This window comes from Syngnathoides biaculeatus, chromosome 7 (genome assembly GCF_019802595.1).
Source record: "Syngnathoides biaculeatus isolate LvHL_M chromosome 7, ASM1980259v1, whole genome shotgun sequence".
Taxonomy (NCBI): domain Eukaryota; kingdom Metazoa; phylum Chordata; class Actinopteri; order Syngnathiformes; family Syngnathidae; genus Syngnathoides; species Syngnathoides biaculeatus.
The window spans coordinates 17,349,466-17,377,122 of NC_084646.1; the positions used below are offsets into that span (position 1 = coordinate 17,349,466).

The window sequence follows — 27,657 nt, forward strand, 5'->3', positions numbered from 1 at the left end:
GAGAGGAAGACATCTCTTTTTACCTTTTGTTATGGGAGCGAGTCACAATCTTTCCGGGTCCAAGTGAAGCTCCCAAAGCAGGGTGGGAAACAGACTTACTAAGGAACCCGAAGTGAGGCCAATATAAATATGAAATTAAAAAGAGGGGGCTCACCCCTCTGTCTACAGCGAGGCTGTCTCCAGTGTAAAGGGACTGTGGTGATTTTACAGACTTTATTGGTAAGTAAGGGCCTGCCCTGCCTTCCTCTCAGTGCTGCTGTCTCTTTGGCAAGGCAGGTTGTGCTGGTTGTTATGTGCTTTCGTGCAGGCAGGGGGTGCCGTCATCTTGACTTTTCACTCCCTCCTGGCTCATCGAGGTTGTCGTCCTGTGAGGGTGGGGGCTCTGCAGCGTCAGACTGGTGGGCCGTGACAGATGAGGTGAAGGTGGGCGGTACCTCCTGCGCGGGTCCGGGGATATCGAGGGGGAGGACGAGTCCTGGTGCCGCTCCATCCCCAACTGGGGGTCATCCTCGAGTGGACTCTCTAAGTCGGAATCCAATTCCTCCTCGTCCTCCTCCTCCTCTTCCTCTTCCTCCAGCGTCAGTTCAAACTGGAACTTGTCCCCACCAACCCCAGTTGAAGGGTTTGGCCCTTCCGGACTTCCTCCCGGTCTGAGCTCATCGTGGGACTCGTCGGGACTAGGAGGCGAGGGGCTGCGTGGGATCATGCTCTGGTACCACTCTCTGTTGTCCTCCAGGGTGTCCAGGATGTCCTGAGCATCAGGGTGCACCAGGTCCGCCCATGTCTCCCACAGAGGGTGAACAATGTAGTCGATGAAGCCCACCTACAAATGAAAAATATCTACAATGAAGACACATACATCGACACTGAAACATATGACAGCCAATGCAAAAGCTATGTCAAACTATTAAACTTAATTTAACAATTCGCTACTCATAAAAAGAATATTTGGCTTTTAGGTGAGACATTGGGAGGAACCTAAAACGCACTATGACCTTTACAGGTGAACCTTATTTGACCTCAACTTTTTTTTTGTTGTATACCACAGGTGTCAAACTCAAGGCCTGGGGGCCAGACCTGGCCTGCCACATGATTTTAGGTGGCTTTCAAAGGCAAATCATTCCATGATTCTTGTTAGAATCTGTGCAAAATTTTAAACTCATACAAAATGATAACATTGAGATACTGCAAGCTTTTTTGTATTTCTAAACATCAACAATAGAAAATCCATTACGCTTGATTTCTGATTCCAAAACGAGTTCAGAAATTTGATGCATAAATATGATGAGGCACTTAAAGATTATGGTTTCAGTCAAAACGGCCCTTTGAGCGAAACTGTGACAAACATGAGTTTGACAACACCGCTGTATACAGTAAAATATATAGAACATTGCATTGAGCTTTGAAATGTTTGGTAACTTTATTTTGACTACAGAAGAAATAAAAGTTTTTGTAATATAATGCAGTAGAGTTAAAAGGGTGTTAATTTACCCCCTCTTACAGGGAATTCGTAATACATATTCAATTAAATTGGATATCGGCTTAAATTGTGCAAGTGGTTTTGGTATATGTAGAAAAACTACAACATTTTCTTTAACATTAACATGTTAACACGTGCAACATTCAAAGTTGTTTTTTCCCCACATTGTAAGTGCAAGTATTTAATAGAAAAGACATCATCTAGGTTTGCTCCCACTTTCAAAGCACATTACCTGGCTCTTTTCAATGGAGGCATTGTGTTTGTCACACATGGGACTGATCTCCATGCCCTTATCGCGTTCCCTGTCTCCCTGCGTAAAGAATTCCACCATAATGCGGTCCGTCCACTGACGGTAAAGCTCCAGAGGCTTGGTCGGGTTGCTCAGATCGGCGCAATGAACCATGTTCTGAAGAACCTGGAGGAGACGTGGATTTCAAAAGTAGACATTGGGACACTGCAAGATTTGAATTTAGTCTTCTAATCTTTCTGTATATATGTAACTCAATCAAAATTTCTGATAACATTCAGGGTGAGGTTTTACTGGAGGACATCAGAATCAGAATCAGCCTTAGTGGCCAAGTGTGTTTACAAGACACACAAGGGACCACTCTCCAGTATTTGAAACCACAACATCATGACAACAGCCACCATGACAAAATGTACATTTTAGATGTAAAGACGTACGATCAAAAGTAATTGAGCAATAGAAGTAGATTTGTTGTGATGTGGTGACGCTGATGTAATGCAATTGTGTGACTGGTGCCGAGTTCTCAAACATAAGTTGCCACGAGTTAACAATAGTGTGAAAACTGCAACGTGATAAAACGGCAAGTACGTGAATCATCATAGGATATATTGTATTGTATATAGAGCTCATGCACCGTCGTCATCAAATCACGTCACTGGCCGGAAGTGCCAGTCAAACAAAGCATTTTTCAATGCTAAGTCGGTTGGAGACGACGCCAAAATACATATTATCGCAAGACGCCCAGAGTTTTGTCCAATACCGTTAAACATTTAGAAGGTGATAATAAACGATGGTACGTGGAAAAATGAGAGAGACATGGCATAGAGGAACCATATTTAATGCCAAAGTCGATGTTTTCGCCAATGAGAAATTGGACTGTTAATTGGCTTCCGCTTGTCTTGGACAACTGGATATACACACGTATCTGATGAGTAAGTCGTCGAGGTTTACATGGAAGAGTTTGAAAGCGTAGAAAAGTCTGGACGCATACAAATACTTCGTTGCTGGATCTATTCTCAATCAAGAATAAATCCCACACAGTGATGGAGCCACTCAGGTTTGTTCAATACAAATACCAATATTTAAATAAATGACCACAAACTCGCATTGATTAACTATGATTAGAAAAAGAAAAAAAAAGACAGCGAGTCAACCACTCATACACGGAACAGTGTGTTGCGGCCACATGTTGAACTTCAGTAAACTTCTCCTTTTTTTTTTTTTTAATATGCATTGTTCTCAAACAAGTCTAATGCGTATTTAAAAAAACAAAATAAACCGCTGGGATAGGCTTCAGCCCCCGTACACGGAAGCGTGTTGCGGCCACACTTTAACCTACGTAAACCTCTGTGTGACCGACTTTTCTAAAATAAGCATTGGACTCATTTGAGAACAATCCATATTAAACCAGAAAAAAAAAAAAACGTCTGTCGGGGACAGATTTAACCGAAGATTAACCAGTGGCTGCAACATGCTTCCATGTATGTTGGAGACGACTCCCTGTCGTTTTTTTTTCGTTTTTTTTAATGCTCATTGTTCTCAAATGACCCAACTTGGCATTAGAAATACTTCTTGGGAATTTGAGATTGAGAAGAATATTTCCTACCTGAAATGAAGTGATTGCTTCACAGGCATGTGTGTATTTTGGTGGGGCACCATCCATCATGTGTTATTGGCGAAATCCATCGATCTTTTTTGGTCTTTTCAGATCATATTCTATAGAAATATCTCTTTGAAGATATGTCTTGTCTGTTGTAACAACCAACAGCACAGCAAGTCTTGGGCATTGTGTATATTCTGCTCCAGCTCAATGTCCCCCACACCGTCAAGCAGCTCTTTATGACTGGCAATATGGCGCCGTGAAAATGGTGACGTCACGTGCACGAGCTCTATACACTTAAAGTGTGATATTATTAAGAATTCTGGGTAACAAAATGTGATGTACCACATCAGTTACGTTTTACCATTTTGTGCAAAAAACAGCCCTGTTCTTGCAACAATTTTACACTTCCTGTGCTTTGTGTCAACAGGAGGCGCTCTTACCTGGATTCGGTCCGAATAGTTGTCAAGCAGCAGAACTCCTAAACTGGTCACTTTCTTGGTTTCCACCATTGTCTTCATGTCTGCCAAGAAGTTCATATGTTTGGACATATCTGTGGCTAGCACCTAATGACAAAATCAGAGCAGATACATTACATTAAGCAATGCGCCAAATTTTCAACCAATGTAAATATTTTTGTCCGAAAATGGCCCAAAAGTCTATTTTTGGTCATCAGACCGAAATACATTTGTCACCAAAATAATGATGAAGGAATGTTTACTATTATTTGTTGAGGACCGAAACCGAAAATGGATTACTATGCCACGGTGAGTCCACTACATCACTTGAGAAAAGGGCCTTACAGTATACAGTACAGTGAGTAGGTTTAAAAGTATGTTTACGTAACACATAGTTATAATATGGAATAACATTTATTCGTCCAATAGCGAAGTTTGCATTATTTCAGCAGCAATTGTGGGTACAGGAAATACAAAAAGCATGCAAGAGAAGACATTTGGCTGCAACTACGTCTGTCGTTACAAATTTCATGCCTTAAATATCCATCCATCCATTTTCTTTGCCACTTAACCTCACAAGGGTCGCGGGGAGTGCTGAAGCCTATCCCAGCTGTCAATGTGCAGGAGGCAAGGTACACACTTAACTGCCAGTCAGTTGTAGGGCACATCGGGACAAACTGCCGCACTCACAATCACACTTAGAGTGTCCAATTAATATTGCATGTTTTTGGGATGTAGGAGGAAACCGGAGTCCCTGGAAATAAACCCACTCAGGCATGGGGAGAACATGCAAACTCCACACAGGCGGGTCCAGGATTGAACCCGGGACCTCAGAACTGTGAGGCCAACGCTTTCCAGCTGAGCCACCGTGCCGCCCTGCCTTAAATATATTTAAAAAATGATATTAACGTCATAATAAATGAACAACAATTACAATTTTAGAGTATGGTCGTATTTCTTCCTGGCCCAGACAACGATTTCCAAAAACAAGTTAAATGTAGACTACAGCAAACCTTTCTGCTTTGGGTCAGTCCATCTCAGATGAACTCGGGCCAGGAGAAGTCGTCAGCGTTTGTGGGTGTTGTTGAGACTGTAACTGGCTTGCGCATCACATTGTAACGTATGTTGTGCTAATAAATGGAGCGACAAACTGTGTTAACTGACAACTGTTTTCTGAAGAGTTTCTGAACGTGCTTTACAAATTGAAGCCAGTTATTATCCAGTGCTGCAAAAGGGGTTAAAGGTCACAGGCACACAATGTTTATGTTCGCCGTTGCCCCAAGTGCAGAGATTTCTCCAGATTATCTGAATCTTTTGATGTTGTTGTTGATCATCAATGATAAAATCCCTAAATTGTGGAGAAACGTTTTTGAAGTATTGGACTATTTTTTTCACGCAGTTGTTCCCTTAGTGGCGAACCTTCACATCGAACAGTTTTGGCACATTGCATGCAGGTCCTCTCACGAACTGATAAAATAAGCTGCTGCACAAAGTCTCACCATGTCTATCACCATCTTGCGGAGGGAATCGCGTTGTTTCTTGCTGAGGTTTTGGAAGATGTCACAGTTGTCCTCCTGGAGCAGTTTGAAGCCAACAGCGAGGTGATGGTTCTCCAGCACCGAGGCATCGTTGTACATTAATGCCAACTCAGAACCTGTGACAGAAATGAGGGAAGCATCTTCAAAAATGTGGCAAGGAGTTTCTCTGTTCTCGTTTCACTTGTCTCTTCCCTTTTTTTTTTTTTTTTTTTTAATCGGTCGGTTTTGATCTCATTAATGTTCCCTCCACCCCTCAATAAAGACACAAAAAGCAGAAGACCTACTTGTGTTTATTAGGAATTGGTTCGTGACGCCCGGGTGGTCAACATCGTGAATGGCACTGGCAAATAAAACAGCCATGATCTCTAAATCTGTGAATACGGCCTGGTAAGAGATGGGCAAACACAAAGTAATGAAAACAGCTGACTCATATTGAATTAAATCATTACATAGTTTTGATTCCAAATCATCACATAGTTCACCTCAAGGGCAGGAGTAGACAGGAGCACGTGTGTGGATTGCACAACATCGGCTGCGTGGATGTTGTTGTGATAAGCGACATCACCACGGTAATGGTCCTCTAAGGTCATCATGAAGGTGATGAAGGTGTTAACCGGGATCCTAAAAGTTTTTAAAAGGTCTCGCTCCTGGCGGGATCCAAAGGGAAGGGTCTCATTAAGAATTTTGACAACTCAGAGATCCGAAACACAAACAAGCATCAGACCTTTTTAATTCTTTCAAGAGGTTCAACTTGTCAGTGTTCCTACCTGGAAGATGGAGAACATGATGACCGTCAATGGCCTGTTTCCAGAGTGTTCTGCTATCTTGAATACATCCAGACCCCAACGGTTAAGGTCCTCAATCTCCTGAGGAAGTCAAACACGACATGTATAACACGTTTGCGTTCCCTCGGAGTGTTTTTCTGTTTGCAGACGCACGCGAGCCAGCAGATTCTCTTGTGGGGTGTTGACTCCAAAACGAGGGATGCAGCTTGATACGAGGCTGGGGCTCTGCGTGACCTTTTTCACACCACTGATCTGTGACATGGGCCTCTTCTTCTTCTCCTTCTCCTTAGGCGGTGGAGACAAGATTTCCACATCGTGTTGTTTCTCTGCAATAAGAACAGCGTAGGATATAGACATGCAGACACACGTAATGATACGCATCATGTACTGTACAGTACATGTCAACTACTTGCTCATCTGTTATATTTGCTCTAAACATGCATGGACTGAATTATTGAATTTTTTTTTTTCATTTAACAAGGGAAATAAACTTCTCTAGACAGGACGCCAGACACATTCCCCTCAAATTCTTTTTCTGACACTGCACCTCAAATGTGGGTCACAATATTTTTAAATAGCAAGATCTTTCTCAAATGGGATTTGCTCAAGACCAAAACCTCTCAACCCTAAACCTCGACAAAGAAAGGCTGTGGAGCTGTATAGTCTATATTCCTAAATGAAAGAATTCAAATAAAGAGTAGGCATAATACAGACAAAAAAACAAAACAAAACAAAAAAAACTTAACTCTGTGATTATAATATACAGTATACTGTGTAAATACGAAAATTACAAGTAAACAATCTAATCCAATCTACTACTGTTCTTTGTAGTATTTCTTACATTATTAATGTGTATATGGATAATGGCCGACTGGTTAGCACATCTGCCTCAGTTCTGAAGACTTGCTTGCGTGGAATTTGCATGTTCTCCCCGTGCCTGCGTGGGTTTTCTTCGGGTACTCCGAATTCCTCCCACATCCCCAAAACATCAAGGTTAATGAAAGACTAAATTGCCCTTATGTGTGAGTGTGACTGCGAATGGATGTTTAACAGGTGCTCTGTGATTGGCTGGCGACCAGCTTAGAGTGCACGCCGCATCTCGCCAGATGATAGCTGGGGTAGGCTCCAGCATGGTCCCGACGCCTAGTGAGGGCAAGCGGTACGGAAAATGAATGGATGGATGAATCATTTAAATATCAGCAGAAAGTGATGTTTCATAAACCGATTAATAATTCAGTATTTTTACTGGATTTGGGATTTAATATAACCCATTTTCTCATCCCCAATCAATACAGATTGTCATTCTTTTGCAAAAAAGATGGTAGCAATAAAAAGACACTGTTCCCATAGGCACTTGGCGTGTTTAAAGTGACTCATCAGTTTTTAGTGCGTGTTTTTTTTTTTTTTTAACATATCCAGAAAAAGATTCTATCTGCCGAATTGGAGTCTGCAAGATTGACCGAGCAGCCTAAGATCGCATCCACGTAAGCTCTGCAGTATATGCAAAGCATGCCTGACAGCAGTATGGATAAGGACAATCAAATGCCTTCCAAAGCCGAGCCTAGAAAGACACATGGCACCATAAGGATGCACAGAAAGCAGAGTGTTGGCATCACACAGGCAGCTGTGTGGCTCCCCTCACCTCTCTCATAGTGCCTTCTTTTTCTCACAGCAGAAACCACCACGGTGGTCATCTCCGAGCACAGCCAAGCTCCAAGTCGAGGCATCCATATCAAAACGCCGTTTGATTGACGGCTCGCTCCTTATTCAGCTCTCCCGACATCCTCCCACACCAGGACTGATGTAGACTGATTCTTGAATTGATGCAACATGCCCTCTAATAATATTGCATCCTGTTGCTATGACAACGCTACACAACATGTCCGAGAATGCTGTTTGTCACGGTGCCTCATTTTTTAGGCTAGGAAAAAGATCCCGGTGCGCTCTGTCCACATAAAAAAGCAAATTTTCCTCTCTCTCTCTCTTGCTCTTCTGTCATTGAAAAATAATCTCCGTATTCCAATCCAGATCTGTTCTGATATTTATGTTTCTTCTTCTAATCTTCTACCTTGCATTTAAAATGATTAAATTCACCTTTATTTGAGTAGAAGTAATTGTACAGTAACGCTATTTTCTCCCGTCAGACACAGCATATGGACACAATTGAAAAATACTCTTAATTCCCACCATCATGAACACTACACATTAGACATGACTGGTGTTTGTTTGTCAATCAAAACTTTTTAGTAAGCATTAGCATTGTTGTGTTATGAGTGCTACAATAACCATATACAGCACTGAATACAGTAACCCCTCATTTACTGAACATCGTACGCTCCAGACCGCCCCCGCAAAAGGTGAAATCGGAACAGTACCGAGCATGCTTTTTCCTTATCTGTGCATATTTTCAAGCTGCATAGTAGTATTGCTTTATTCTTGTAATGTGTTTCACTGGAATTTTCTTGTTTTTCTTTTTTTACAGTTTCAATGTGGACACTAGGAAACATTTGTTTTACCACACATGTCAAATAATATGGCATATACAAATATAACGGCGATTTATGGGGCATATGAATCTGAAAAAAAATCCAATGCGGTCGGAATATGTGAACCGTCGTATAAGGAGGGCAATGCTAACTATAATGTCTCAGTGTAGAGCAGACCTTCACGAAAGCTCGCCTGATCATAAAAATGAAACCAATTCATAGAGGATTGTACAGCATTTGTGTTGGTTTGCCTGTTTGTTAGTGAGCACTCGACCTTCAGGTTCACGGAGGACAACAAACAGATAATGGGTGCCATTATGATTCTGATGAGCGGACCGGATCGTCACGTAGTTAGGTTCTCACCAGTTTTGTGTTCTTTCTTCCTTGTCTCATATACCACTCCTATATGAAGGCTTGAGGATATTGGTATTGTAGTTTTTGTAAACGATGCGCAGTGTCTTTGCCCCACTATTTACTGGCTTATAATGACAAAATTATCCATCCATCCATCCATTTTCTCAGCCGCCTGTCCTCACAAGGGGCACGGGGAATGTTGGAGCCTGTCCCAGCTGTCAACGGGCAGGAGGCGGGGTACACCCTGAATTGGTTGCCAGCCAATCACAGGGCACACGGAGACAAACAACAACACTCACAATCACACCTAGGGGCAAATTAGAGTGTCCAATTAATGTTGCATGTTTTTGTGATGTGGGAGGAAATGTTTTATTATCGTTTCTGATTCTTTTTGTTATTCCAGCTTTGTGTGAAAACTCACCAAGGAAGGTATTGGCGATGAACTCTGACACCTGATTTCCTGAGCGACTGGTTTCCGATAGTTGAGTCAGTTCTCGGTTTAGCATCCTCTTAAACTGAGCAGACACAACAACAAGAACGACAATATTAAAAATGGTCAATGCAATAATTGTAACGACATAAAAGAGAGCTATTGGCATTCTATGCCGGAAACCATATTTCTTGGTGTCATACAATAAGAGGCCAGGAATTGAAACATCTTTGAACGCTTGCAGGAAGTACAGCGCAGTAAGTGACATAAGCGGCTATACTCACCACAGCAAAAATTACACATAGTAAGTGAAAATTTAAAAAATGTAAACGGTTTTGATCAGATAAGTAGACTTTATACATCAGTGATTCTCAAAGTGTGGTAACAGTGCCAAGAGTGCTACTCAGGCTCACTCCAGTGGCACTATTTAACTTTTTGGCACAATTTTCCTATATTTAGGTGTAGTATTATGGTCATACTGTGCATAATTTTACCATGACTTGCAATAATATTATTTTATTAAACACTTACAGACACCTAGTACTCTATTGTGTTCTAATCCCAGTCACGATGGTGGTACTTGGAGCACTATTTTTTTTTCTTCAAATGGCACTCGGTATAAAAGGTTTGAAAATGAATGTGATAGACGAAACACTGAATGCATTTAGACATTGTTGAAGTGATCAGTGGTCAAGTAATCGCAAGTAACTAAACATTGCAATCACAGTCATTCGTGCTCTATTTCTTTTTTAAAATATTTATTGCTTACTAGGTAAGACAAGATCACTGCAATAATAAGGCTCACAGATGTGGAGCGTTACATCCATCCAACAACACACAGCTACGCTGCACGTTTACTCTCAACCAGGAGAATGTTGCCCAAACGTAAAAACCTCACAACTTTACCCTTCATTTCCCCCGAAAACATAAGCAATCAGTATTCATGTTTTATCACAGCACAAGCGGTTATGTAACATCACTAGGACGTGGCAAGTATCCCAATAAGGAGGATATCTGGGTGTAATGGTACAGTGGTAATATGCGCTGGGTGATAACCCCGCAAACACACATATGCATATGGATAGTAATAATCTTGTTGCAAGAATGTTTTTGTATATTAGTTTGTTTGTAACTCTTTCAACAAGCTCTATATCATGTCATGCCATTCCTGGATTACTCACATTTTCCACATAGAAATGCAAGACGCCTAAAAATGTGACATTTTCTCTATAATGCCTGCTCTCATCTCTAACATGCATTTCCCCCTCATCTGTTCATGGTTCACTTGTCGCACAGCCCCCCCGCAAAGCCCCCTACACCCCCTTCCTACTGATCAATACAAAGAACAATCCAGATGTAAACAAGGCGTGCTCACCTGTCTGAGTCCCTGGCACGCACAACCCTAGAGAACCAACAGGGGCATGCCATTGCGTGCATGTTGATCTTTTTCTGCTTAAAATCCAAATGAATGGTTTTCTCAGTTCCAGGCTATAACTGCTCCATGCACTGCTTTACGCTCAGCATGGATGGTTGCAAAAATAAATAATACAAAAAGAAGCCCCCATCTGAATGAAAATTTCTTCAGTCCTGAAGCTGTTACAAATGTTGTAAAGGCAAGAGTGAGAACTGGAAATGTGGTGTGCTGAACGGGGAGAAAAGGAGCAACTGATATTGCCCATTCAAGTACTTTCTCATACTGTCAATGACAAAAAAAAAAAAAAAACGTGGTCTGTGAGAATCCCAAGTCCCTCCCCCGGTCCGCACAGTCTTTGCTCCCGCTGTCCAATCAGATTGTCTCCCTTCAGAGGCCGGGCAGAAGAGAGGATGCTGACTCGCTGACTCGGAAAAGGAGGAGGTTTGAAAGACGCAGCCAGTGATGGGCGGAGGTGGGAGGCGTTGGGGGGGTGGGGGTTAACTCTTTAACTGAAATCACTTTACAGGAGCCATTCACACCGCTCTGTCACCTTAAATATGGCTGGAAGTTGACTTTGTGTACATCCAAAACACAAGCAGCAGCATAAAATGTTTACCTTACGAGTGTAATTCATTCACCAAGCTTGTAATTAATTTAACTCGTCCAATCAGTTTCAGACGACCCCTGGAATCAGTCAAATCCATAAAGTAGCAACTAGATAATTTGTAGGATTATTTAGTTGTACATATTTTGTACTTCTACTTTCATTCTTCCCTGACTATGTTCCCCACACTCTATTAGACACTATAGACCCCTACTATAGTCTTATAGACACTTTCTATACTCTTAATCATGCATTAATGCACAGTAGTACACTAAATACATTTTATTCCTTGTGATGTATGTTTTCATAATTTTTTCTTTTGCTTTTGTTAGTTTTAATGTTAGCCTTTGGAGTGTGACACCTCATACACTCAAAATCGCACAATATGGTGAGTTTTGTGGAATATGAAGAAGAAGTGCAATGCACTGAATTTACAGTAGATATAGTGAGACAACACTGTATATCATAAACTATTGAAATGAAATGCCATTGATATGTTCCAGTCCCTCTTCCTTTTTTTTAAAATATTTTAAAACGAGTAATAGTACTGTATTGTAAAACATAGGTATAAAAACAATAAAGGGGAATATAAAGAAATGTTAAACACATGCATATATATACTGTAAATAAAAGGGGTGGCCTAGTGAGTGGCAGTTGGGCATTGACCACTTAGTTCAGCATGAATGTATTCTTCATGGTCCTTTAAAGTATTTTTATTTTGTATTTGTGTGTTTGAACATTTGTCATGTTTACACTAACTGGATGTGCATCAGCAACTGTGGCAGTACTTTTTATTTTTACTACTTTTTTTAAAAGTTCCACCTTGACAAAGGTCTTCAGTTTACTGAGCGGTAATGTAGTTCCCAATCTGCATTTAAAATCTGTTCTTTTATCAATTAGCTGTGTGTCAACATGCAAGTGCATCAGGCAATAAAAGGCAATGATAGATGACACTTACATAAGCTACCCAAATAAAGCTGAGTTTATTCCCTGAAGAAAAAAAAACAAAAACTATAAGTAGAGTGTGCAAAAACTTGAAAGCTCACATCCATGCGTGCTTTATGTATTTATCAAATTATTTACTTCAAGCAAACGCATGCATCTGATCGGACCTGTGATTACCAGACACAGCTCTACTGTCCATCTTCTCACCTTATTAGATGCCATCTCACTGACGGAGTGTCTGGTTTGGAGCGTCTCTAGCTGGTCGAGACACCAGTCCAGCTCCTCCAGAGTCTCCACTGCAAGTTTCTGATAAGGCTCCTCTGAGAGGACAAACACTCTAAATTATTGGTTTGCTGGTAGAAGTACAATGGTGAGATTATGAAGGCTTTGAATAATGTAATACAGTAATATCAAATTAAGTGGTTGATATTCTTAGAATCTTGGAGGACTGTACTCGCTTAAGTTTTCAATCCAAAGGGGGGATGTCTGTATGCACTCAACAGGTTTGTATGGAAATCTAGTTAATACAGTTAATTTGAATACATACGTAAGAAATCATTTGGACTCACACATTTGCGTTCTGAAGCGGCAATGGTAGCACTGACCTGCGTGACATGGCTTACACAAGGGGGGCTGATTACTGCTTGATGGCCACCTGCAACAAGCAAGAGTTGAAAAGATTTTCAAGAAAAACAGCAAGAGGACTTTTTTTTTTTTTCCTTGCTCTTACTTGTTTCCTGCACGATCTTGCAAATGTGTGAGAATGGCAAAGTTGCTTCTCACTGTTCGGAGACTGGCAAGAATCTGAAGAGACAAACAAACATGGAGTCTATTTGCAGGATGGAGGGTAAAGATGGAAGGAAAGAAAGAAATAGATGGATGGATGGATGGATAGATAGATAGATAGATAGATAGATAGATAGATAGATAGATAGATAGATAGATAGATAGATAGATAGATAGATAGATAGATAGATAGATAGACAGATAGACAGATAGACAGACAGACAGACAGACAGACAGACAGACAGACAGACAGACAGACAGACAGACAGACAGATAGATAGATAGATAGATAGATAGATAGATAGATAGATAGATAGATAGATAGATAGATAGCGATACGCAACCAACCAACCAGATTCATGTGGCCTGTCTGGACAAACTCAAACGCACATTTTTCAAGGATTAGTTTGGATAAAAACAATCTCTATATACAGTAAATGGAAGCTATCCAAGGTTCTTGCGTTATAAGCTCAATATAAAACTGTTGTATCATGCTGAATGGAGGACACAAAAAAAAAAATCTGATTATTTCATTACTCAATCATCAGCATGTTTTATATAAAAATAGGAACAACAACAGTAGATCGAGCTCAGGTCAGCCTTGTGCGTGTCTACGTGTTGTGTAAATGCGACAAACCTGTGCAAAAGGGGTAACTATCATGTCTTCTCCATGCCTGCAAAAACAATGAAACAAGCATTTGGTAAGACCTCATTGGACTACTGGAGGATGTTTTTCATTTGATTGTAGAGTTCAAGTATTCAGTGTATGGACAATTTCTTCAGCAGTTTCAAAAAGGTATTTTTAGTTTGGATCATATGACACACTTTATTTTGCTAAATTTTAATTTTTACGGGCATGGTGGCACAAATGGTTAGAGCGTTGGCCTCACAGTTCATAGGACTGAGGTCCGATTCCCGGCCCTGCCTGTGTGGTGTTTGCATGTTCTCCCCGTGCCAGCGTGGATTTTCTCTGGGAACTCCGGTTTCCTCCCACATCCCAAAAACATGCAACATTAATTTGAGACTCTAAATTGCCCCTAGGTGTGATTGTGAGTGCGACTGTTGTATGTCTCTGTGTGCGCTGCGATTGGCTGGTAAACGGTTCAGGGTGTACCCCGACTTCTGCCCGAAGATAGCTGGGATAGGCTGCAGCACTCCCGTGACCCTTGTGAGGATAAGTGGCTCAGAAAGTTGATGGATGGATAAGGAAACAATGTGTGTGTGCGTATGAATGTATGTAAAAGAAACTAAACTGTGCTTCCATTGTTACGAATATTATCTGACCAATTTCTTGTTTTAGTATTAAAATGACAACAGTATTATGAATAAAAGAATTCAGCTCATTGAAACCCGTGGAACCACATCCACAGTGACTGCGTTTATTAAACAATGCTCAACCTATGTGAGTATACCCCCTTTGAAAAGTAAGCTTTTTTTCCCTTCTTTCTCAGTAAACACACAATGAGAATTGTAAGGCAATTTATGATGATTCGACTCACCTGTGGTTAAATTCTCATTTTGAGTTAGAATTTTTCAATCTAAAAAATTGACTCTGCTGAGCTTGTATTGATATGTTCTCATTTTCACAAAAAACAATCTCAATTGCCCACATTTGGGGCAATACTTAATATAGTATGGCATAAAAATAGCCCAAATATTAAGGCTTCTATTGTGAACACACAGTTCAATACAAGTTATATTTCTAATTAAAACAGGTGATATTTATATTTGAGTTTGTTTTCATGGTTCCAAGGTTTGTTTTCATCACTGGAATCAGTGAATATGCAAGGAATAGGAGGGCATCCATGCATTGGGTTCTGCCAGAGGCCATGTTTGAAAGCATTTGGGTCACAGCATGCATGTAAATTCAAGGTTAAATAAACATCAAGGGGGCAGGGGGGGGGGTCACACCAGCTCTTACTGTACATCTCACATGACTTCTAGTCTAGCAAACATTCTGATTTGAGACGTCTGCAGGTGTGATGGCTTAAGTCTCCAGTTAAACATCTAACCTCATTAACCTGAACTTTGAAGTTCAACACATCATTGTTACGTTGTCTTTTAGACATTAGGAGAGGAACAACATCCAACAGAGTGTTAAGGGGGCAGTGGGGACACGCAGCGAAAGTCATTGGAATGAGATCACAGCATTCTTTACACTTTGTCTCACCGAGGTAGCCAACTGACTTCCCATTGCTTCAATCCCTCCTCCCTTCAAGAGAAAGGAGCAACATATATTGATGGACAATGCGCTACTTATGCTAACAAGGTAGAAATATGAAATATTTACAAAACAATGAATACATCTTAATTATACTAATTTGGTGCAAAATAATACAGTCAATCATTTCCTAATGAAGTACTCACAAGTCGCTGGCTGTTGATGAGTTGCGTGACATGGTTTTGGGAGAGAGGTCATAATCAGAGTCGGAGCGGTAGAGGAAGGACTCACGGCGCTGACTGTGAGGGACATTGGAATGGAGGACCAGACCAGACCCCGGGCTGGTCTGGGTGTCCAGAGGACTGCGACCGACGGACAGGCCATTCTCCACATCAAAACTTAAAAAAAAAAAAAAAAGAGAGAGCGAGATGGAGTAAGGAACAGAATTCAATGCACTGTTTATGTTAAGCTGTATAAATACAATTAAATAAAAACTAGGATAAAAAGAATATAGATATTGTAGAACTTTAGCTGAGCAAGCTAAATGGGTGCAAAGAAACACAAGCAAGATACAAAAATGCAACAAGGAGTCAAATTTTCCTTGAACATATTTCAATCTACCACGTATAACAAGAGAAGGTATTTAATTAGATACAACACACAGTAGCTGAATGAAAAATTCCACCCCTCCGAAATAGTAATGCTTGTTTTTTTTAATGTACTGTGTAATTTATAGCAGTCTACAACTGAAGAATATTGAAATGTCTCCAATAATTAGATAAAAGAGAAAGATAACATAAAAGACACTGCTGCACACTGCAAACGATAACAAAAACAATAAGCATATTGTTACATTTATTGTATCTTTCTCTGAGAATGTCAAGCAATACAGATTTACTGATTGGTGTTGGATTTTTTTTTTTTTTTTTTTTTTTTTTTAAATCGCCGCTCTTGTATTGACTTTCGCTCAATGCAAACGGTCAAAATATCCTGGGCGTTCTGTTTAATATGTACAATATGAAATATTGATGTTTAAAGCAGAACAAAAAAAACATTCCTGATCATTGGAAAATTTGCAAGAATCTTTTGACCTTGACCGACCCCCTAACCCTGCCAACTCATTACATCAGTGTGACATCAACACTGACGTGAAGCACGTTACATCAGTGCCCTTTCTTTTTCCTCCACAGACTCCACAATATTTAAAAACTGTATCTGCATACAACGGGTAAGCTCTAACTGTACAGAAGAATAGTAATACAATCATTCAATTGTTCAAAGACACACCCAAGTGTGTTTTGAGACATTGGAAGCAGTGCAATGTAACAATCTAAGGGTACAATTGGCAATAACCTCATTTGAAGGAAGTTTGACACTGAAAAATTGTATATTACATGTATATTTAAGTGTCTTTAAAAGTAGGTCAGCCCACCCTAACGTTCTTGCCTACATACTCACACAGCAATTGAAGGTTGCTGGCATCTATTTTTAAGCCAACCTGTCTACAGCGTTCCACTAATAGCAGCAGTTGATAAATGGAAGATGGCTATTGTGCAACTGATGCTGAATGAACCAGCTCAATTCACACAGAGAGAATTGAAGATGACTGGGGAGGGGGGGGGTGGATCAGCAGGGCTGCATCCCGCACGGTGATACGGCGCACCATCTCACACCTGATTGGCGTGACGAAGCGAAGAGGGGCGGGGCTACAGCAGCACTAACCTCAATGATGATACCCTCTACCTAACCCAGGCCTATCCCACCCCCCCCATCCCCACTCCTGCCAGCTCAGTGAAACTGGCCGTGACGAGGCTCCATGAGAGGACGCCAGTGACGTCAGAAACTATAAATAGATCTGCCTGGGGAACTGTGAGAGGACTTACGTATGTAGACCCCCTCCCCACTGCCCCAAATCCTCCCCAATCCATTTGACAGGAATTCATGCCATAGATTTCAGTGATGGCCGCATGAGTACGTTTTATGTGCAACTTCAACGTTTACAATGTTTTGCAAGTAAACCCATATTTACGTGTCAGGTAAGGAACATTTTACCCTGCTGGTGAGTTCAAACCATGAATAGTGGAGAGATAGTTCCTGATTTTCACATTTGTTTTAGAGAGACAAGAGGGAGGTTTGGATGATCAACTGCAAATTGTCATACTTATCTACATATCTAAACGTTCCCGTTAAAGAGGTAGGCGGACAAAGCGAAAGAGACAAGCTAGTGTCCTGTTCGTTTGGTTACGGTGCATTCAAAACAAGTTGACCTTGGCGGTCTTCTACCTCCAGCATTGTTCTCCTGTTGTGTGACGCAAATGACAGCCCCCCTTTTCGCTCTTTAACTCGTTTCTTCTCAACTTTTCTCACACACCCACATCCTAACCTCAGCTTTTGTTCACAGGATGTGCAGTTTGCACTCATTGCCAGGTCTTCCCTCGGTTTACAGGAAAACAAACAAGTCTGAAATGTTGCGCAACATGATATAACACTATAGTAATTCCAATCATGTTTGCATTAATTTTTTTATCAATTGGAGGAAATATATTTGTGTATTTTGGATTATTATGTATGTCTGTGCACTGCAAATGGATGAATAATAAATGAATGATATATAAATCAGAGACTCTCCAAGTATGGTACTAGTTCCACTAGTGGTACGTGGGCGCCCTCTAACGGTATGCAAAAGAATACATCCATTCGTCCATTTTCTGTCGTGCAGAATCTCACGAAGGTCCCCCCCGGGCATGCTGAAGCCAATCCCAGTGATATTCGGACAAATCATTAAATTCAACGTTCAAAGTGCATTTACATAGTAGTGTCTTTCATTTCGTCTTTTTAAATTCAATATAGTACATTTTTTAAATTCAGCCTGGTCTTACCGGTACTTAACTTTTGAGTAGACAATTAGTGGACATTTTTTTTTTTAGTTAAAAAAAAACATTTTGAAGTGTTTGTTTTTTTGCTTTTATTTACCGTAGGTACAATTATTCTGTAACTTATGCGCAATACATTTTATTTGAATCATTACTTAAGTTTGTATTTTTAAAAAATTTCATATATTTAAGCGGTTTTAATATATTCATATATATATATTAAAAATTGTGATTTACAACCATATTTAATATACTTAAAATAAATAAAACATCTGCAACATTTTTTATTAACACTGAGACTAACTGCTGTATTTTCATTTCGGTACTTATGATGGTGGTATTTAGAAATCTAAATATTTTTGAGGTTATACTTGTAAAAAGTTGGAGAACCACTGGATTAAATGAACGATTGTTTGGCTTTTTTTTTTCAAGTCTATTTCATCAGGCTCCTCATCCTCATTCCCTTTTAGAAACTTTCCAGAAATGCTGTAATCCCTCTCTACTTCGCAGATCAACTATCGCGGATTCAGTGTATCGCGGACCCCACCCTCCCATCCCCCAAAAAAGCGAGATCGCTACATACTAATGCGCCATCCCTGACGCAACGACATGGACCAATGAAGCAAAAAAAAAAAAAAAAGAAAAGAAAAAACAGCAGTATACATTAGTACAGTACTATAGTGGAAAGCCGTATTGATAGGGTATAATGCGACATCCCAGCAAGACAACAAGGACCTATGAAACAAATGATAGATAGATAGATAGATAGATAGATAGATAGATAGATAGATAGATAGATAGATAGATAGATAGATAGATAGATAGATAGATAGATAGATAGATAGATAGATAGATAGATAGATAGATAGAAATAAAAAAAAACATTTACCCCTACTTTGCGGTTTTTCACTTTTTGTGAGATGGTCCGGTACCAATTAACTGCAAAAAAACAAGGGATTACTGCATATATATATATATATATATTTTTTTTTGTATTCTATCACTAGTATGTTTCATACTTTAATTTAGTGTGGTATTTTTTCCACATTAAGAAGCCTCACTAAAGCTAAAGGATTTACATCAAACTTGGATCAAAATGATTCGAAAATGATTCCACAACATTTCTTCTTTTTTCTTCACAGGTCAAATTACGAAGAGTACATCTGTATTGTTATCCTTCTCCCCAAGAGGGGTTGCGTCAGGAAGGGCATCCGGCGTAAAAACTGTGCCAAACAAATATGAGCGTTCATCAGGGATGTTACTCTGAGGCGACCCCTAACGGGACAAGCCGAAAGAAGCTTATGTTTACATCTGTATTGTTATCCTGTATCTGCCTGAAAAAAAGAGGTCGAGATAATATCCCCTGCAATAAACGAGGGATGACTGTATCGTTCAATAATAACTGTCGAGTGAATAGTGTCGAGTGGGAGTTTGATTTACTTTAGGAATAGTTCAAACTCCCAGTGGACTTTTGAGAACTAAAAGATTAAGCCTAGGGAGAATTTTAATCAGTCATGGAATATCTGCAGCAATGTTAAATGTCAGAATGTCAAACAGAGAAATGACAACTAGTGTCATGTGCTGATGGGAACTGGGGCTGAGGGATTTAAGTAAGATTCTCTTATGCGTGCGGGAGTGGTAGAGAAAAGAACAGTGATGGCCAGATGTTATTTGATGGGGAATGACACAGGACTCTTTTCAAAGGTCAACCCACGCGTATCTAAACACATGGTACCTCCTGTTTTCATTTCTTCTAGCGTGGGAATTGGCTGGGAGGCCTCCCACATCACACCAGGAAGGAGGCAAGAGGTGAGGAGCAGAGAGGCGAAAACAAATCAGGGGACCCTGTGGAGTGTGAGCGTGACACCTCTTAAAGACATCGTACATTGAGTAGTTGAAGTGAGACTGTGCGAGTGAGAGCGCCAAGGCACTAAAGAGATTTTAGTTTCTTTGCAGTTGAAAAAAAAACAAACAAACAAACAGCCCAATCGTGCTGTCATGTTAAACTGGTCGTTCCTTTCACTTCTCCTGTTTTTACATCTCACTGTCAACACGCAATGAGGAGATGCCGGGCTGCAGGGTAAACAAACGACCTGTGTCACAAATGTATTAATATTGTAATGTACTGTACTGAGAAATACTTATCAAGGCAAGAAAGCCGACGGCGCCCCCTGCTGCGCTTCAACAGTTATGTCCCAGCAAAACACTGTGTAGGTAGTTTAATTCACAAGATTGAGTAAGAATCTTCTTTTATTTGTGTATCTTATATTAAATTCCCCCCATGCTTGGATGGTTTTCTTCAAGTACTCCAATTCTGCCCAACTTTAAAAATGATGCACGTTTCATTGAAGACTTAACTGTCCGTAGGTGTGAATGTCATCGTGAAAGGTTGTCAACAAGTCCTCCTTTTACCCCAGCCTTCAACCACTTGGCCCACAGTCCGCTGGAATAGGCTCGAGTTTGCCCCAAACCCTAATGAGGTCAAGTGGGGTCGAAAATTGATTGATGGATTACTTAACACCACCCAAAAAAATTCAAACGTCTTTTGTGTAATATTACTAGTACTACGGTATTGTGTGATACCTGCTTAAAGCTAAAGAGCCTTTTGCTCTCCTCACCAGCGTGACCGGGAAAAGTGGACCACTGTCAAAGCACAGCAAACACCCACCGTCCAACATCATCATCTAATCTCAGAAAAGCTACAGGTCTAAATATAGCTGAGGAGAGGACAAGATCACGTTCAAGGCAGGTCATCAGCACTGCTTAGTACATATACACATACATATGTCCATTTCCTTCATGCTTATAGCCCATTCATGGCCCTTGGTTGAGATCCCCAGAGATGAGAATATGATAATAATGATGATAATAATCATAACATATACATTTTCATCATGCTGAGAATGCATCTGGCAAACAAACAAAAACAGGATTATAATCTGGGTCCATCCATCCATTTTATGAGCCCCTTATCCTCACAAGCGTCACAGGAATGCTGGAGCCTATCCCAGCTGTCAACGGGCAGGAGGCAGGCTACACCCTCAAATGGTTGCCAGCCAATCGCAGTGAGTCAACACATTGCAGCAATACAAAGACCATTTACATTAACACCATCACTGACAGCGTTACAGCATACTGCATTGTAATCATGATCAGCAAATAGAACAGTAGCAATCTATATCAGACAAATCATAAGAACTCTTCAGGAGAACTTTTATGTATAGTCTGCTGTTCCAGCTTTCCATTTAACACAACACTCACTACAGTACCTCGAAAGATGGAATATTGGCGGAAGAACTCAGCCATTTTTTTGTCCGTAGCGTTTGTTAAAGAAGTGTAAAAGACAATAAAAGCACGTGCTTGGGCTAAAGTGACATCATTAGTTTTGTGCCCAAGGTCTCGGGCTCTATAGGCCAGCATGTTGAGATAAATGCACAAATGCACATTTTGATCCTTAACCTCAAACCGACAGTGTGAAATGTTGACTCCTGAAGTATTCACACTATCTCATCAGACTCTCAAAATAATTCGAAAAAAAATGCAGCCTTTTTTTGGGGAGTTTGACCATTTATATCTTCTTCGTCTTCTTATATATAACCAGAATTTGTATTTGTAGACTACCTCAAAGCTTAATTCACTCCTCCACGCAGAAAGTATTGATCAAGGAATCTGTTTGCAGTGATTAGCTCTGTCCGTTCAGCGGTGCAGAATTCGATACAGTGGATGATCACTATTAACATCATTAGAAGCTGGAAAGGACAGTCACACACTGGGCTAAAACAAGCCAGAAACAAACACACACACACACACACACACACACACACACACACACACACACACACACACACACACACACACACACACACACAGGGCAGTGATTACCCACTCTGTGGTCCAGGCCAACTTTTGGCTCAAACATCGATCCAAAAATCGAATAACCTGACATCACACCGATAAACAAACCGGATAGGCTAGTTCAGACCTGGGCCGGTAACAGGCCACGCTGCGCTCCGCTCTAATCATGTTCATATAGGACTAATTGGCGCCTTTTGGTATACAGTGATCGAGTCCGACAGAGAGTCACGATTGTGCCACGTCTTCCTCTAATTAGCTAAAGGCAACTAAAGAGCAGCCAGTTCTCAACCTCACAGCCCACGGACATGTAAAAAACACATCAAAGCTGTTTTATTTAAAGCTTTCACTACTTTTGATGTGCTGATTCTTTTAAAAACTCTACTCTGTAATTGTATGATGAACATGTTATGAACATGTTTCCAACACACCACTGTCAGAGAGGACAATTCAACGTCCCTTTTTTACTTTTTGTTGTTGAAATTGCTTCAAGTACTCTTTGCAGATCATTTCAATATTTTCATTTGTGCTCGTCTGGCTTCTCCTTCTAAAACACAAAGGAGTAACATTTCAATTGTGTTTTTTTGTCACCCACCATCAATCTTTTAGAGCACAGGCACCTTTTCTCTGTGTTGATGATCATTTAGTGTAATTGTCCCATCACTGTTCTCACTGTTGTGGTCTACAAAACTAAGTAAACGGTCACATAATGACGTCTATTTGCTGGCACCAGTCGTGACTTCCTAGCCGTTACCCAAAGAACAATTAGCAACCTAGCCGGTCTGTAATTTCTACTGTTTGAAAGATTAGTTCACTTATTTCACCAAATGTGAGGACACAAAAGGTCAGTGAAATTTGCTTTCTTTCTCCCATTTTATGACAAGCAATTGCTGTCGCGTCACAGAAGTATTTAAACTGTGTCGCCGGTACTATAGAGTATGTGCTGCTGTCAGTATTGCAAACAGTTAGAGCCCGAGAAGCAGGAACTCAGCAGGTTCCGACCAAATGAGTACCTTCCACCCGAGTGCACAAAAACACTAAATTGTCAATTATAATCATGTCTGACTCATTGAAAATGTAGATGCTCTGGCAAAGCAAATTCTTCACATGACAATGCAGCAAACAGCCACAACATTCTGACCACTTGTTAAATACATCTACTGAGATCCTTTACAAGATGCGTATCAAATAAATTTTGCAAGAATGAACATCCATGTTGTGTATGCGGTTCATCGTTTTGACGCATGGTATATCACGTCTTTTTTTTCACGTTTTTTTTTTAAACAGTATACTTAATGCAACGGCTTCGCATGTGGGGAAATGCAAACTTCAGGTGGGAACGTTAAAACCCTAACAGCGTGCTCACACAGGAACTGCTGTCGGCTACAGCTCACGCAAACTCACTGATGTCACACTCCCCTCCACAGGCCCCGCCTCCAAACATGCATGTAGAGAAACTTAAATGCGTACAGTATGATTGCAATTTGTTTCTGGGCTCAAATAGGTTCACAATGTGTTGGGTATTTTAAGTGTGTTTAAAGCATGTGGAAAGTGTTAAACTATAGAAAAAAAAATATATTGTCCCTCTATATTTCTGGATGGTTGGGAATGTGCCACTCATGATAAACAAGGGTTCACTGTATTGTTATATTAACACCTCTCTAACAGTGTCAATCCAAATTTAATATTATTGCCGAGGGTAACTTCATATGGGATCATCTTATTGAGAAAGTGGGCATAATCTTACAGGTGGGTGAGTGTTACATGGTGGCAGCTTCCGGCGACCTCTGATCGGGTCATGAGTGAGCCGTGCGTCACGTTACAGCGTGATGACAAAGGCTGAGTCCCAAAGGTCTACCTACTGGGATGCCACCAAAGTTCACATCTCACTGATGGTTAAGACAGGACAGCATCATATTTCAACAGCTTTTCGTATACCATAATCGCTGACCAGCTTGAATAAGGTCAGCGTATCTGTGAATTATTCACATTTTTTCATGTGCCTGGAGGTCCCTACAAAAAAAATGTAACTACAAAGATTTTGTTTTTGAAAAAAAAAGTGACTTAAGTAAGACACCAATAGAAATATTACCTCACGAGCTCGCTCACTTTTGCAGTAGATTTGGAAATATCACATCACTATTAAAAAATATGTTGGTTGTTGCCCAAAATAAATATTACCCTTGATTGAGTCTAATGAAAAAACAACTGAGACCATAATCAGCATGGTAGTCAAGTGGACCAAGCTAAAGCACCGTTAATTTCATATTTGCATACACCAATGGAATATTGGCATGGATGCAAAACATTGAGTTCTACAGGTACCCCATAATGGCCAACATTAAAATATAGTCCAAAACATACGGAAGATGATGATTTTAATGATGTCCTAAAAATCACATGTACTGTAACTAAATTAATATGACTGGACTGGACTTTATACAGAAAGTATTGTACTACATTCAAAAATGGTTCATGTTGTTGCATAATTACCAGCGTCATTTTTGTTTGATTGCATTTATAGATTGCATTTCATGTTTATAAAGTGAATTTTAACTGTATTCAATTTAGTGATTCTTTCCGCATTCAGTAACATTTGTATAACACTTTTTGAGGACTTTATTTTCATAGACTTTGGATTTGCAGTGGGGCACAACGGCTGGCATCTCCTGATTTTCGTGTAGGCGCAAGGCTCGCTGCTTATTTGTCAAACTGGTCTATTACAAGCTGGGTGGTCCGGCGCAGCGAGGGTGTGTCCTTCAAGAAGCGCCGTGCCGAGAGACAATTTTGTGGCTAAATTTACGCCTGCTCAGACCACGTCTAACATTTGATGCACCCTAGCGCTTAAAGGGAATGGGAGGAGCTGCTCTGATTGGCAGCGAGCGAAGTTGGCTGTAAACCCTTGCGGTGACGCAACCCGCAACTAGCACAAATCTGCCAGTATGTCGTCTGCTGCACCGGATGTATGCAAACCACAAAAATGCAGTTCAGAGAATCACCGGTCAAAGTTATTCATATTTCCACTACTGTATGCAATGAACACTTGAACACAACAAATTTCAACTAGTACTGCTCCCAAAGGTGTGGGAAATTATTATTGTTATAACACTACGCTTTATTACAAGGTTTAGAAGATTTTTAAGTTGGAGGACAAATTCATCAGACAGCGTACTCCAAGTGTAGTTATTCACGCATCCTGTATTTACAGTATATTATGATTCAAGTTGCTGTTTGATCTTACATGTTTCCATGGACAACTGTTTGAAATGCTGCCAATTTTGTATAATAATATCTTCTCTGATTTAAAAATGTTTGAGCTGTTGGTTGTTGGGTCAGTAAAATTTTATAAAAAGATCAGACATGTTTGTTACACACATTCATGGAGGGGTTTTTTTTTTTTGGTTGTTTTTTTTTTTTTTAGTTGGGTAAGCCGGCTTCCTACAATATTCCAAAAACGTGGATGCTTGTTGAATTAAACAATTAAAATTGTGTGAATGTGAATGATTGCCTGCACATACACTGCTGCACGATGTACACATCCCTCGCCGATAGTCATCTGTATAGGAAATACAGTATATGAAAGAAAAAAAAAAAGAATTTCCCTCGCAAGCAGGAAAGAAATGTTTTTTCTATAAAAATACAGTAGGTTTTTAGGGCATTCAAATAATGAATTTCAAAGAGTAATCAATCGAGTATCTCTGTGTATAGGTTTAAGCTGACATGATTTTTTTTAAATAATTAATATTAAAATTAATAGCTATAAAATGAGTCTACACGTTACTTTGTAGTACTGAATAATATTGTGTGAATTTTATGTCAGACAACACTTAATTTAATGTGTTGATACAAAAAATCTGTTATTGTACAAGTATTACTTAAACAGGTTTAATTATTTACTTAGATGACCACTGAGGTTTTGAAGCAAAAACACTGAGTAAGGGACTTTATCTCGTAGTCTGTTATTTCTGTTAGTTATAAGTTTCATTGTGTTGTGGTCACTGTTTTATAGGATATTCTAAACTGTTTTATAGGATATGATAAATTCATAAAAGTGGGGTGGGGTGGGGTATGCAGCTTTGAGAAAATGAACATTTCAAAAAGGAAATTAAGAAGCAAAGAATTGCAGTTTGTGCACAGAGTCCACATCTTGCCTACCGTCTTCGTTTCTGCACGATATCGATGGGTCTATTTACAGCACACGGTGAACCGCCAATATTCCCATTGCGCATTTTCAAGTATCGGTCCTGGAACGAGGGGGCCAGATACACACAGTTAGTTGGCAAACTCATGTTTGTAGTTTGTGGTAGGGGTGTCCTTCCTTTCTTCTTGTGTTCCGCTAATCGTCCCCTTCCTCCTCTCCCGGGCACTCCGGTACTCCTCGACTCTTGTGCGCACTTTCCTTTCCCCTCACGCCACACCGGGTTTCCTTTGACACACGGCCATACGGAGGAAAGCCCTCCTTGGTGTGTTTCAGATGCATGCCTCCAGTCCAAAGCATGAAGAAAGCCAAGGTGGTGGTGGCTTTAAAGAGCCATTTCCTCAAATTACTATTTCATGCGGTTCTGAAGAGCTGCCCAATAAGTCAACGCAAGAGCTAGGCGGTTGGTTTCAAATCTAAAGTGAGCTGAACTCTCTGAGGATACACTCCTCCCCCTGTCAGCCCCTCTATGGCAAGTTCTACTTGTCTCCTCCTTCTAGGCACATGGCCAAAGTGTGCCTTTTAAAAAAACACATGAACTATGAGCATGTGTATGTGTGCGTGTGTTTATGTGGGTGTGGGTGTGGGTGTGTGTGTGGGGGGGGGGTGTTCTGTGGTTGGGCAACCGAGTGTGGTTGTTTTCTGAGCTGTCAGTTGCAGTAACGAAAAAATGGATTTTATGTGTACCGTTGGGAAAGGTTCAGTATGTGACAGTAACTGAATATGCACGTTTGCAATCTTGGTTTTGCAACATTGAAAGGCATGCCAAATCACTGCCATAATTAAGAAGTTGGAAATGCCTTGAGCAGCATGTGGTCTACTGGTTAGCACGTCTGAATTCCAGCTCTGGGTTTATGGCTTTGAATCTTAGCTCCGGGTACGGCAGCTTCCTACCACATCCCCAAAACGTACATGTTAGGTTAATTTAAGATTAAGCAACCTTAGGTGTGACTGTGAATGTGAGTTGTCGTTTGTTTACATGTGCACTGTTATTGGACGTCCCAAAAGGCAGGCTTCAGCTCAATGGACCTTTCCCACCTGTCAATCACTTGTACAATAATAGCCAATCAGATAGCAGCATTGTGTTAACCCATGGCTTGACACGCCCCTCTCGCCACATTCTCCCACAAATAATGCTGGTTGTCAGTAGCGTGCGCTTAAAAAAGTTAATGTTACGAAGAAAATAGTCCTGAGATGCGCTTGGGGAACGTGCAATTCTGATGATATCCTGCTAGATTACAAGGGGCCCGGTTGATTCATTTTCCAAAGCCTAAAACACAGTTGACGAAGTGTCTACAATAGATTAAGGCTTGTGGAAGACCCATGTACAACTAAATGTGAACAGTATCTAAAAATTGTTCGAAGGTAAGTGAGGGAGAAGTATCTTCTCTGAGTTTGATTTAATTATTATCAGCACTTTATACAATGCAGGAGAACAACTTTCAC

General features: G+C 40.4%; 1 protein-coding gene across 2 annotated transcripts in view; it reads right to left on the minus strand.

Annotated features, from left to right (window-relative positions):
* Nucleotides 1-276: 276 nt before the first annotated feature.
* The window catches only part of LOC133503171 (cAMP-specific 3',5'-cyclic phosphodiesterase 4C-like), an 83,482-nt gene continuing 56,101 nt past the window's right edge, over nt 277-27,657 (minus strand). Inside the window, exons 1-15 of one of the 2 annotated variants that reach the window (XM_061824459.1) lie at nt 26,169-26,606; nt 15,495-15,686; nt 13,765-13,801; nt 13,072-13,145; nt 12,947-12,996; nt 12,549-12,661; nt 9,370-9,463; nt 6,262-6,434; nt 6,091-6,189; nt 5,806-5,970; nt 5,608-5,707; nt 5,285-5,439; nt 3,771-3,893; nt 1,713-1,895; nt 277-823 (exon numbers count right to left, since the gene is read on the minus strand). In XM_061824459.1, coding sequence (XP_061680443.1) covers nt 290-823; nt 1,713-1,895; nt 3,771-3,893; nt 5,285-5,439; nt 5,608-5,707; nt 5,806-5,970; nt 6,091-6,189; nt 6,262-6,434; nt 9,370-9,463; nt 12,549-12,661; nt 12,947-12,996; nt 13,072-13,145; nt 13,765-13,801; nt 15,495-15,686; nt 26,169-26,302 — 2,226 coding nt within the window. In that variant the 5' untranslated portion in view covers nt 26,303-26,606 and the 3' untranslated portion in view covers nt 277-289. Of the gene's footprint in view, nt 824-1,712; nt 1,896-3,770; nt 3,894-5,284; nt 5,440-5,607; nt 5,708-5,805; nt 5,971-6,090; nt 6,190-6,261; nt 6,435-9,369; nt 9,464-12,548; nt 12,662-12,946; nt 12,997-13,071; nt 13,146-13,764; nt 13,802-15,494; nt 15,687-26,168; nt 26,607-27,657 lie in introns of those variants that run through there. The other variant, XM_061824458.1, reaches the window with a different exon arrangement.